Genomic DNA, 13255 nt, shown 5'->3' with positions numbered 1-13255 from the left:
ACTGTGTTCAATTTTGGGCACCACAATACAAGACAGATATGGAGGTGCTGGAGTGGGTCCAGAGGAGGGCAACAGAGCTGGGAGAAGGGTCTGGAGAATAAATCTGATGAGGGGTGACACAGAGAGCTGAGTCTGGTTAGTGTGAAACAGAGGAGGCTGAGGTCAGATCTCATTGCTCTGTACAGCTACCTGAAGGGACACTGTGGAGAGGCTGCTGTTGGTCTCTTCTCACAGGTAATTGGAGACAGAAGAAGGAGGAATGGCATCACGCTGAGGCTGGGGAGGTTTAGATTGGAGATGAGGAATAAGTTTTTCATGGAGAGAGTGGTCAGGGACTGAAATGAGCTGGCCAGGGAGGTGGTGGAGTCACCAACCCTGGATGTGTTAGGGCTATGGTTTAAGGTGAGTCTTGTAAGAGTAGGGTTCTAGGTTGGACATGGTGGTCCTGAGGGGCTCTGCCAACCTGTAGGTTTCTGTGATATGACTTTAAAAAAAAAAAAAAATTAACCAAATATTTATCCAACATCAGCTCAGTCAGTGAAATACATCTTAAATGCACCATTCTAACTTTTCCCAAAGAGGACTGTATGAACTGTCAGAGCAGTAGTCCACAGCATACAGCAGCCTGTCTGTCTAGTGCTGTGACACTTACATCAGAAAGTCACAGCTAAACCCTTGTGAGCAATTATCAAAAATGTAAACATAGATGAAATTCTCCCAGTTTAGTAACTGACTTATGTCTAAAACACGAGAATTAAGATCCATGCCATAATAAAATCTTGTCTATGTTAATGAGATGATCTCATTAGCATTTAAATTTCTAATCAATTGTTAAAGCTTTCTAAGACCCTGGGATCAGGTCTAGTTGGGACAGTGGCTTCCACAGGTTAATTATATACTGAAAGAAGAAATGCCATTTAATAAAGTTTAAGTCCTCTATCTTTTCATGTTGTGAAATTATTAGACTGGAAATACATGAAGCACTCCTGGCGCTGCTCAATATTTAGGTGAATAGTTAGTAGCTGAATGGGACAATTAAAATGTGAAACATTTAAGATCTTAATTCAGTTATCTCAGGGAAGGAAATAAAAACTTCTCCGTGCTGAGTGTCTGTTTAGTTTTGCGACACATCAAGACACTACAGAGGAGAGCTGCAAAAGATTTCCTCCTTGCAGGCTGCCTGTTCTCATCCATTTTCAGGATGGGACATCTGACATGTTCCCTTCTCACTGTGTAGCCAAACCCACAGGGTTTGTGCACTAAGGTTCTCACACACACCTCTGACGCACCCGGCCCAGTGTGACAAGGTGTTACTTTTAAACCACCACAGTGCATATGGTTTATGGAGAGGAGACTGTGAGGTCCTGTGGGAGATTTTATCTGTGAGTGGCTTCTGCTGCAGGAACAATCGTTCAGGCCATGCTTTGCCTGATCTCAAGTTCCCTCTCTTAAGATGGACCGATGGGAACGGGTAGCAGTTTCCATGTCTTTTGGGATGTAAGTTGTACCCTTGTGCTGTAGGCATTGATGTTGGAAATCATGCTAAGCGAAATACAATAGGAGGAGATCTCCCTCAGCAAGTCTCCTTTATTCTATTGAATGCCATGTAATCCGTGCTTCCATACCGACTGGGATGCTCTGCAGGGTGTATCAGCATGGCTGGGGCAAGTCCCTTCAGGATGTGGTGATGGCTACAGTTTCCTTGCATAGCAAAGCACACACCAGAATCCCCTATGGCTGATTCTGTCAAGGTAACTCTTTCTTTTTTTTTTCTAGGTAACACGGTAGCAAAGAGCAAAACTGTGGGTCACTACCAGAACAATGGCATGTGCAGCTGTTCTTGGCTGTTACACAGACACCATTTTATGTGATGATCCCTTTGACTTAATTCTTTGAACTTACAAAATGAGTCAACAAAAAGGACAATACTTCTCCTTTCAATCATGGCTGCAGCTTCTGAACTTGGATTTTGCTATAAAGCACGATACATTTTAATTTCACAAGAAAAAGCAGGTCCTACCTGAAATGTACCTTGGATTCCCAAGGATCTGGCATCTGGCAGAAATCTGTGGAAGTGCATATCTGAACTTCTGTAGTGCATCAAGGATAAGACTTTCTTAATTATACTAAGATACGTAAAATTGATTAAATGAGTTTAGGTTGTGAATGTAACCTAAAGGGTAACAGAATGAAAATGCTTGTGTTAGACCTGATATAGATGATCTTAAGGGTCTTTTCCAACCTAAATGATTCTATGGATTTATATGAGATACTTCTCACATACAGTACAACATAAAAATACAAAGCTGATCCCAGTGCTGAGTTGACAGGACAGTGTTAGTAAATTATGTCTTACTGTGTTTTGAACTGTGATTTAATAACTACCAAAGTTGTATGAAGGTGAAAAGATGGAACTTACTAATCAGTAGCAATTATTGTAAGGCATACTTTGGTTATATCTGTGCAATTAAATTTCTTTCCTTAGGTAGTTTGTAGGTTGTTTAACTTTTACATTTGCAAGTGATGGCAGGAAAGCATGAGAAAGAGGAAAAAAAAAATCAAAAGTAGACATAGCTTTTCTTGTCCCAAAATAAATCCATTCTCCAAGGGAACAGCAAAGTATGCATATTCCTTGCCTCTTTGAATCTAGATATGGAAAAGAATTTAGCCATTAGCTAGAAATATTCATTCAGATGCCTCAGAAGAAAAAAGGAAAGCATGCTTGTACTGCATAAGGACAGCTTACTGGAAGGAGAGTAATTTGTTTGGATTTTCATAGCGTTGGTTACATCCTAATAGGTAACATACTTTAAATTCAGAAGCAAAATTCCAGACAAAAATGAAACTTCAGTTTCAATTAGTTCTTGTTTAGAATGATTGTAATAATTAAATGTCTAGTTCCTCGACAGACTGAATTTCCAAGTGTTTACTTTTTGTGACACATAATTGTTCCACATTATTGTAGATGCATTTCATAATCTTCTTCTTATTTGCTCTTAGAGTTTTTTTGTCATCAGTCTTCATAAATAGAAAAGTGAGTCGAGGTGCAGCTGTGGCCAGTCTGCTCCCCATTCCAACATTTTATGACATAAGATGCATTTAACCAGACTGAAATGCAGCAATGCAGATGGCTATCATGCAGATGAACTGCTGCTGACCCTGTTCCTTGTTATGCTTTGTGCAAATGTTAGGGTGACAATGTGCATTTAATTTTTATATAGACAGAAAACAAAATGAAAGAAGTGTGGTGCTAAGTTAGGTCATCTTGTGTAAGCTTTCTAGTTTATGGGGAAGAAACCATCAGCAGCGCGCAGCTGTTCCTAGTAGTAATTGTTAGCTTTTAAATTGCTCAAGTGAGTGAGAGTATGCACAGGTAATCTCATTGAAGTGAGTGCTGGGAAGATGTGGCCCTGGGTTTTTCAGTTTTGAGTTATCTGGTTTAGTTCACTTTCAATTGTGTATTTGATTACAGCTGGAATCATTGTGGTCATTGTACTCAGTGGTAAGTATAGAGGTTTTCTGCTCTCTGCTTGGACAGCTGAACAGCTAATAGACTGTGCTTGCCCTGATGAGCTCCACATTCCTAATATTTTGTCATTGTTTTGGCTTTATGATTAAATTTTAAAATTACCCTTACTATTTCTACTGTTTCTGTGCATATATATAGTTGACAGTGTCATCAACAAATACAATTTTCATTTCCTGCTTGTACAACATCGACTCATAACTGGCATTTATTTATTTATTTAGGTAACTGCTCTATAAAGAATAAAAATTGTTGCTGAGATGTTTTAGCTGAATGAACAAGAGTTTAAGAGAAAAAAATATATTTTTCTCTTTTTTGAAGATAGATACATAGTAAATAAGTTACCTGGGTGAGGCCAACCACTGGAATTGTAGCAGAATTGAGAATAGAACAAAAACTTCTTAGTTTCCTGTTTAAAGCATGTAGCATATTTACCCAAAAGAGATACACTATGTTACATGCCTTGAAATAGCCACCTGGAAGCTGCTCTAGCTTCCACTAAGAAAGGGGGACATTATGATGTGAGTCTTGTAGCATGGGGTTATGAATGGCATCCCAAACAGGTGACTCACTTGAGGTGCGACACAGGATCATGGATTGATGTGCTTCTTTTCCTGACTCGTTGTATACATGCTGTAATATATTTCTGCCTCCTTTTGGAGGATTGCTGCCTCTTCTAAAGCTGTTATCTGTTATCTGATACCAGCATTGGCCTTCTGCTGAGTGACCACAAAATTAGTCTTTGCCAGCTGCTCTGTTAGTAGAAGAGATCAGTGTCCCAGGTTCCTGCTGTGTTCTCTCTGTAAATGACTGAGTTTATTTTTATCTACTTGTTCTGGAAGCGCATTTTTCTTAAGCAACATACTCATAATCTCCTAGGAGCCTCAGATTACATCCCAGTATTAAACTTCTGTGGGTCTAAAACCTGTGGGTTGTCATATCTGGACTTTTGTTTGAGCAGGCTGTGTACCCTAATCTGGTTAAGAAAGTAATCTTTTTGGTGTTAAAGTGGCAATGTTTTGCCATACAATTTCTAACAAAGACTTTGACAGACACTTCTCCCATATTATTCTAATATCCAAGTTGAACTGATTAATGTCCTCATTATATCTATACCTTACTTCTTGACTGCATTCTTTCCCCCCCTCATTAGGATGACCCAGATATATTGTTCTTCACCCAGGTGACATTTCACTAGGCATAGAACAACCATGGCCTCTTCATCTAACTTTCTGTGGCCCCCCCACCACGCCCCTCTCTGTAGCCCTCTTTGCATCCCTTGCAATTTAAGAAAATCGCTTTTTGAAGAAGCATTGCTAGAATTGTGTACTTTATTTGACATCTGCCATTGCCACTTTTATAGTGTCATTAGCACCTCCCCATCTCTGCTGCTAATACTTTACTTTCTTCAGCCTGTGTTGCCGTTACTTTTTCACAGCTACATCACACCAGCAATTTGGCCAGCAAGTACCTTGCTAATACTTTGGGCTTGCTTTTTTCAGCTTGCACCTCTTTGCTGATACCATTTAAATCTACTTCTGAGGCTGGCCTTGAAGTTTGTGCTGCTCAGTGTTACTTTCTGAAGTTCTGAGGTCATGAGGGATTGCCTCTTACCTGTGCTTAGTTTTTTCCATGTGGCTCTTTGCAAGGCCGTAGCTGAACACCACCAAGACTGGCTGGTAAGGTACCTCCATCCTATCTTGTTTTGAACAGAAAGTGCCGTTGTTCACTCTTTGGCTGTTTCCTTGCCACAGCCCTTATCTTCTCACAATTACATGAAGAAATATCTATGGTATCAAAATAAATGCTTTGATATATAGATTAAACTAGATACAAGAATTTTCTTTATCTAGAAAATAAACTATCTTAATAGAAATCACTGCAAGGATTCTCTTGCATCCTACAACTCTAGTAAATCCATGATAGATGTTATTCCAATTTCCTTCTATCTCTAAGTCTGTAATCTTCAAGGATTTGTTTTAGAATTTGTATCTAAAGAGAGTGAATAAAATTTGTACATTTGTCACACATTTTTTCTCAAGAGTTAGTTCCTAACAAACCTACAGCCATAGAAAATGTCTTTGAAGGTTAAGAATTTGCTGATAGATCAAATGGGCACTGAGGTAAGAGAACAGTTGACTTCTGTCACGACAACAGACACTTCTGGTTTTATTGACACAGAGCCTGTAAAAGACTTTAAAGTATTTAGGAGAAAGAAATGCCTCTAAACTATAGCAGTGACATTTAAAGAACTGCTTTTCATGGCACAGTGTCCCCATGCACTCCGTTGTGCTACTATTTCTGGTAGACACAGAATGGTTCACCTTGGAGTGCTACTTGTGTTGAGTTCAAGAGGATGTTTGTCTGAAGATTCCTGATGTAGGGATTCTCACTGCATGGGAATGAGACTCCTACACCTGGAAACATGGAGTATGTACTATTTTCCACTTGTTTACTGTTGCAGAGGGGGTTCTCTGTACCTACACCTATTTGGCAGAGGTGAGAAATTGATTTGAGGTGATAGAAATTTTATATAAAAATGTAATTTATTAAATTTAATATTTATGAACTCTTGCCACCCCCAAACACTGTGCATTAATATAATGTTCAGTCCACGGTTATGAAAACAATTTAGGACAAAATATGTATAGGGATTTGGTTATTTAACTAGCAAACATTCAAACTATAAACAGAGAGAGGAGTTTCCCCTTTGACTAAATGCCGCTTGGGATCTTTATGCTATTTGCCCAGCAGGGTGGCCTGAAACTCTTTCTGCTCTATGGCAGAGGCAACTTATATTACAGAGATATTAAAGCTTTTACTCACAAGTGTTATTAATTATTAATCACCCTCCAGGGCTGTGTCACAGCCTGTGCCTAGTGTCCAGACTTCAGGGGATCTGCCTGTGGACTCTTTGAGGCTGGAATCTTCCCGGCTTGAGGGGAGATGATAAATCTTCCCAGTTTCTGGGGAAATAGGTTTTTCTCTAACCTTTTCTCCTGGCGAGGGATGATCTCTGCCTTGGTGCTGCTGTCTTCTTCTGGATGCTGTGTCCAGGGATATCAGCTGGCAGAACTTCAGAAGCAGGAGAATATCCATGCTGTCTCTGGCACGGGTCTCCGTGGTTCAGGCCACGTGTGAGTATGCTAGGAATCTGAGCTCTGTAGGCAAATGCAGGATCTGGTCCTGATAGCACGATAGCTTGCAGATATGCACAGCTGGATTAGGAGGCTATAGGCTCCTTTTTTATAAATTATGTGCAGGCTTAAATGAGGTCTGCATCTAAGGTACGCAGGCAGATAAGCTGCGATTGAATCAAAGCATGAGGTCTGAGCCTCTGGGCATCGGAGCAATACAATGGCATCTGAATGTGAGAGTCTGAGCGACTGAGCGCTGCAGTGTGGTCCGAGCTGAGCTGCGGATAGGGCCAGAGCTATGTCTGAACCTTGCAGGGTCTGTGCCATGCGGGTGAGTCAGAGCACAGGCTGGGTCAGAGAGCATGTTGCTCACCTGTGCACCCCCAATTATTGACTGTAGGCCGAGATTAATGGCCTCTTTGGCCACCAGAGTGACCAATCAGGTTGGCAGTCAGCCAAACCTTACCATAATAGGCAGAAGGCTACTTGCCTGGACTCTTCCAAATATGGGGATCACATGGATTTGCCCCAGGGAGACACAAGCTGGGTCTAAGCTGTCAGCCCATGGCTTGGATGGCAACACTCTGTGCTGGGTTAGGAACTGGCTGGAGGGCCGAGCCCAGAGAGTGCTGGTGAATGGTGCCACATCCAGCTGGCAGCTGTCACTAGTGGTGTCCCTCAGGGATCAGTGCTGGGCCCCATCCTCTTTAACATCTTCATAGATGATCTGGATGAGGGCATGGAGTCAGTCATCAGCAAGTTTGCAGATGACACCAAGCTGGGGGCAGATGTGACTGGGTTGGAGTGCAGAAGGGCTCTGCAGCAGGACCTTGACCGCCTGGACAGATGGGCAGAGTCCAAGGGGATGGCATTCAATAGCTCCAAGTGCAGGGTGCTGCACGTTGGCCACAACAACCCCATGCAGAGATACAGGCTGGGGTCAGAGTGGCTGGAGAGCAGCTAAACAGAGAAGGATCTGGGGGTGCTGATTGATACCCACCTGAACATGAGCCAGCAGTGTGCCCAGGTGGCCAAGAGAGCCAGTGGCATCCTGGCCTGCATCAGGAATGGTGTGGCCAGCAGGAACAGGGAGGACATTCTGCCCCTGTACTCTGCACTGGTTAGACCACACCTTGAGTACTGTGTTCAGTTCTGGGCCCCCCAGTTTAGGAGGGACATTGAGATGCTTGAGCGTGTCCAGAGAAGGGCAACGAGGCTGGGGAGAGGCCTTGAGCACAGCCCTACGAGGAGAGGCTGAGGGAGCTGGGATTGGTTAGCCTGGAGAAGAGGAGGCTCAGGGGAGACCTTATTGCTGTCTACAACTACCTGAGGGGAGGTTGTGGCCAGGAGGAGGTTGCTCTCTTCTCTCAGGTGGCCAGCACCAGAACAAGAAGACACAGCCTTAGGCTGTGCCAGGGGAGATTTAGGCTGGAGGTGAGGAGAAAGTTCTTCCCTGAGAGAGTCATTGGACACTGGAATGGGCTGCCCGGGGAGGTGGTGGAGTCGCCGTCCCTGGAGCTGTTCAAGGCAGGACTGGACGTGGCACTTGGTGCCATGGTCTGGCCTTGAGCTCTGTGGTAAAGGGTTGGACTTTGATGATCTGTGAGGTCTCTTCCAATCTTGATGATACTGGGATACTGTTTACAACCAGGGGTTGTGGCAGAAAGACATGTCCAGGCAAGGCATAAATAAGCCTCTTTTTGAGCCTACAGGCCCTCCATGACACTTAACTAAGTGTTTAGCTGAGCAACTAGATCCCCTTTCCAAAAGCAGGATTCTCTAGACAATGTGTGATGGTTTGGGTGTTCCCCCCCCGACTTTAGAAATCACCCAGACTAGTCTCAGTCGGCTCTGGGAATATAAATGAAGCTATTTATTTACAGCTAGCACAATATACAAGCAGCTATTTACAGTATATACAGTTATAGACAGAAATAGACAAGGTAAAAGGTAATACAGAAACACAACTCCCCTCCCAGAAACCTGAGTCCCCAGGAGGGGCTCTCAACCACCCCTGCACCTTCCCCCTGCCCCTCTCAACCTTACCCCAGTCCTAAAGAAGAATAGAGGTTCGGCCAGAGGTTAAGAAGCAAAGGTGAGTGGAAGGTGAGGTTATGGAGCTGCAGCTCAGTCAGAAGCCCAAGGCAGAGTGCCACAAAAAATGGTGAGAGTGTTATCTAATGTTTACATTCTTCTTCAGCAAGACTGAGGGAAGCAGACATTAGCACTGTTTTCCTTTCACAGCCTATGATCTAGTTCTTTGAACCAAAACATTCTAGCCTGCTTCAAACTAGCACACAATGATAAAAGCAGGAGGTTCTTTCCAAATAATTTCCCTGATGAATAAGCAGCCTGTCTCCCATTGATTTCTTTTTGTCTGTTGCTTGTTTAGCAGTTACACCTTTAAAGGCAAAACAAAACTGAAAGTAACTAGGCAATGTTTTCAGCTTGTGCTTCAAAGTCTAGAACCTTGTATGAGTATGTCTCTTAGCAGATTTTTTCTAATTTGGATGAAATTTCACAGAGGTAACAGGTTGGAGTAACAGCCTCTGCCCACCTTCAAGAGAACTTCTGAATTTTATAAAGTCATGTAGTTTCATAATTGTTATGAGGACAAAGTCACCCACCAGCAGACGTTGGAGCACTTCAGGGGCTATTCTACCTGTCTCTGTGTGTGACATTCCCATTAATAGCAACAGAAATTACGTGCACGGAAGACAAAAGCAGCCTTGGTAGGATAGAAAATGAGTTTGTCTTACAATCATTTATACCAAGCGATAGGCAATGAACATTTGCCAGAAAAGGCACTGCAGGCTACACTGAATGTGGAGGCTCACGGCTGTGAAATTCATCTGTTGCATTCTAGCAGCCCAAAATGAGTCCTGGAAATGAATATGGCTTTCTGGTCCTTTGAGATGTAATGCCTAGTGAAGGGTGCAGACATGAGGAAGACCAAGTGGAAAGTCAGCTGTGGCTTAAATCTTGCCCATACCAGTCAAGGAAGAAAGAACATTGTGCATTCAGTCTCTGTACACCCTCCTGGGACTGAAGTTCACAACCTTATATATATCTCATTTAGCCAATATAGGTTTTTCATTTTGAAAGGTGTCTAAGGGCATGGTCAGATCACAAGTGATTAAGCAGTGCACCTTAACAATACACTGGTCCATACCTGAAATGCAGGTACCACTCGCGCTTGTGTTCTATGGAAGAAGAAAAATGAGACAGTAACTTTAAAGATGTATTAACTTTTTCATATATAGTGGCCTGCCTCAGCCCTAACCTGGCTTTTATCTGCCAAGTAGTGGTTATTTAAGGACACTGGATAATCCAGTACCAGCAGTGACTTCTTCACTTAGAGTATAAAAGAAGTTCTTAAATTAAGTGTTGAAACTGCCTCCTTCCACTTAGATCTTGGTATTCAGTCATTGAAGACCTCTTAGCAAAGGAATGGGAACACAAATGTCCTGTCTGCTTCCAGGAGTTATATTTCACTTCCTAACAATCTATACTGACATCAGGTTGCACAGATTGGTGAGTGCATTTGCAAAAGAATGTATAAATTGTAGGAATCCAATATCCCTTCTGCTCTTTAATGTATGCACTGGGTGAAGGTTTGGTAATCCCACTCACGGCTCTTGGCTGCGCAGTCCTTTTTTGCAGCCTTTGCAACTCCAGGTTGTGGGTGGGTGCACTGACTTCACACACACACATACTTTAAAACTGGAATCATCAGAGAGGTTTTTCACAGGAGTGCCTTCCAGCCAGGAAACTTCTTGCTGAGTCTTCTGTGGAGAGGCAGTGTGGTTCAGACATGAAAAGAAAGCTAAAAGGGACAAGGTTCATCCAGTTCCACAAAATGATCTCTACAGAGAGGCAGAAGAATAACAGGGTAGCACGAGTAAGGTAACTACCTCAAGGTATTCCACATTATGTATACAAAGTGTTATTCAGCAGACTTTTCAAGGATTGTTGACCTTTAGTCTTTGTATGCCTGAGGCCTCAGAGAGCCACAATAAATGGAAAAGATAATTTCTACACACCCTAAAGGAACATTTACAATGCCATCCATCAGCCACTACAAGAAAGACATGAGGAGCATTATGAGAGTGGAAAAACAACCTAAAAGATAGCAAAAAAAATTAGGGAGAGAGTATGTTTGCTGTATAGTAGCAGGCAGATCCACCCAGGCTCATACATTCAATGATTTTGCAGTTTGCAGACATGCCATAATTTTTTCTTCACATTTTTCACCAAGGTTGTCCATCATTTAAAATTCACTAGAACAAGTGATTTGCTAGCAAAACTGCCAGCTATTTGCTTACCCTTTGAATTAAGTGACTCACAAAGTAATCTACTATGGTGGTAAAATCAATGTAAACTGCATTATTCTAAATCTCAACAAAATTAAATAGATGCTTTGTAAAACTGCAGTGATACTCACAGGACTAAACTCTGCTCTCACTTAGATTCACGTGAAGTTCCTGGAGCTGATGAGTTCACACAGGTCCAGCTGAATGCACAACGATGTTCTCTAGCCTGCCTTTTGAATCTGTGCCTGCAGACAGCAGGAGCCATTAACAAATCTGTGAGGAATATTGTAGGAAGAGTACAGAAAGATGACTGCTACTTTCAGAAACTTTTGTGGTCTTTGGAAAGTAGTGGAAAAATGACCTCATTCTGCTGCAGACCCTGCCTTTGGAAGCCTATGGATTAGGCCTTGCCCCTGTGGAGAGCATCGATGTCTAACAGTGGTTAGCAGGGAGCTGGTGGCTTACTGGTGGCTTGATGACAGTGGTCAACACACATTATATCATAGAGACTGTGCAAGTTGTGATATGACTCTACTAATTACCTAAATATATATTCTGGGTCCTGCACCGTTAGCAGCCCAGGTTGATTGGGAGAGGTGTGAAAGATTTGAGCTGTCTCTCCATGCAGCACTGTCCCCCTAGATATTTTATTCCTATGTATGCTACAAATTCATTCTATTCTACTGACAGTAGGAAAATGCACACAATTGTGAGGGGGAGGTGAATTCTTGCAGCAAGGGCTAACAGGAATGTTTTTTTTTGTCACTTAAAGCAAGTCTAACAAGGTAGCATATCCCACAGGACACTAATGAGCCACCTGATAACACCAAGTGCACACCTGACCTCTTGACACATGAAGCAAAGATGACAGATGCACTGTCAAAATACAAATCTGCCAACTTCATCATGTAAATCTACCCACAGATGCTTTGCAGTAGAGATCTGAGGGGAAACAAACATTTTAACTTACAGAGTAACCTTGTAAACAAGAACTTTTTTATGAAAGACTCCAGTTAATAATTTATGACTTGTGACAGTGTCACAAGAGGAGGCTCAGCACTGATTTTTATCATCGAATGCCAACAAAGCAAATCTCTCTGTTTCCACAATGAAGATGCACTTGTGGTTCTGCTCTTGGGGTGTATTGGTACTCATTGCACATTTGCATAAAATACTGTCCCTCATCTTTTAGATTGCTCATTTCATGCTTTCCATCTCTTTTCCAAATGCCTTGAGTAGTCTACCTTTGACACCATCTCCCATGAATTTTAGTGAGCAAGCTGAGGAAGTGTGGGATGGAAGAGCATATAGTGAGGTGGATTAGGAACTGGTTACAAGATAGAGTTCAGAGAGTGATGATCAATGGTGCCAGGTCCAGCTGGAGAGCCGTGACCAGTGGAGTCCCCCAGGGATCAGTGCTGGGGCCAGTCCTGTTCAACATCTTCATCAATGCCATTGATGAGGGCACAGACAGAGTCTGCTCAGCAAGTTTGCTGCTGACACCAAGGTTTGGCTGAGACAGCTGCAGGCTGTGCTGCCATCCAGCGAGACCTAGGCAGGCTGAGAGCTGGGCACAGAGGAACCAGATGAGGTTCAACAAGGACAAGTACAGAGTCCTGCACCTGGGGAGGAATAATAAACTGCACCAGTATAGGCTGGGAGGAGATCTGCTGGAGAGCAGCCCTGTGGAGAGGGACCTGGGGGATCCTGGTGGCTAACAAGTTACCCATGTCACAGCAATGTGCCCTTGTGGCCAAGAAGGCCAATGGGATCCTGGGCTGTATTAGGAAGAGTGTGTCCAGCAGATCAAGGGAGGGAGGTTCTACTCCCACACTACTTGGCCCTGTTGAGACCCCATCTTGAATACTTTGTTCAGTTTTGGGCTCCCCAGTTTAAGAGGAACAGATATCTGCTGGAGAGGTTCCAGCAGAGGGCTATGAGGACGATGAGGGGACTGGAGGGCATGGCTTATGAGGAGAGGCTGAGGGACTTGGGGCTGCTTAGTCTGGAGAATAGAAGATTTAGAGGGGATTTGATAAATGTTTATAAGTATCTGAGGGCTGCCAGGAGTGGGGGGACAGGCTCTGCTCACTGCTCCCTGGCATAGGACAAGGAGCAATGGGTGCAAGTTGCAGCACAAGAGGTTCTGCCTCAACACAAGGGGGAACTTCTTTACTGTAAGGGTCACAGAGCACTGGAACAGGCTCCCCAGAGAGGTTGTGGGGTCTCCTTCCCTGGATACTGTCAGGGTCTTCTGTGATCAGTGTTAGATAGGATTG

General features: G+C 43.1%; 1 protein-coding gene across 3 annotated transcripts in view; it reads left to right on the top strand.

The window, feature by feature from the left end:
- TAFA4 (TAFA chemokine like family member 4) overlaps positions 1 to 3636 on the top strand; it is a 106841-nt gene extending 103205 nt beyond the window's left edge. For all 3 annotated transcript variants that reach the window (XM_064157055.1, XM_064157057.1, XM_064157056.1), the window contains one exon: positions 1777 to 3636. In XM_064157055.1, the coding sequence (XP_064013125.1) occupies positions 1777 to 1871 (95 nt within the window). In that variant the 3' untranslated portion in view covers positions 1872 to 3636. The remainder of the gene's footprint in view (positions 1 to 1776) is intronic.
- The last annotated feature ends 9619 nt before the right edge of the window (positions 3637 to 13255 follow it).

Source organism: Pogoniulus pusillus, chromosome 16, assembly GCF_015220805.1.
Source record: "Pogoniulus pusillus isolate bPogPus1 chromosome 16, bPogPus1.pri, whole genome shotgun sequence".
Lineage (NCBI taxonomy): Eukaryota > Metazoa > Chordata > Aves > Piciformes > Lybiidae > Pogoniulus > Pogoniulus pusillus.
This window is presented reverse-complemented; position numbering and strand designations above follow the sequence as displayed.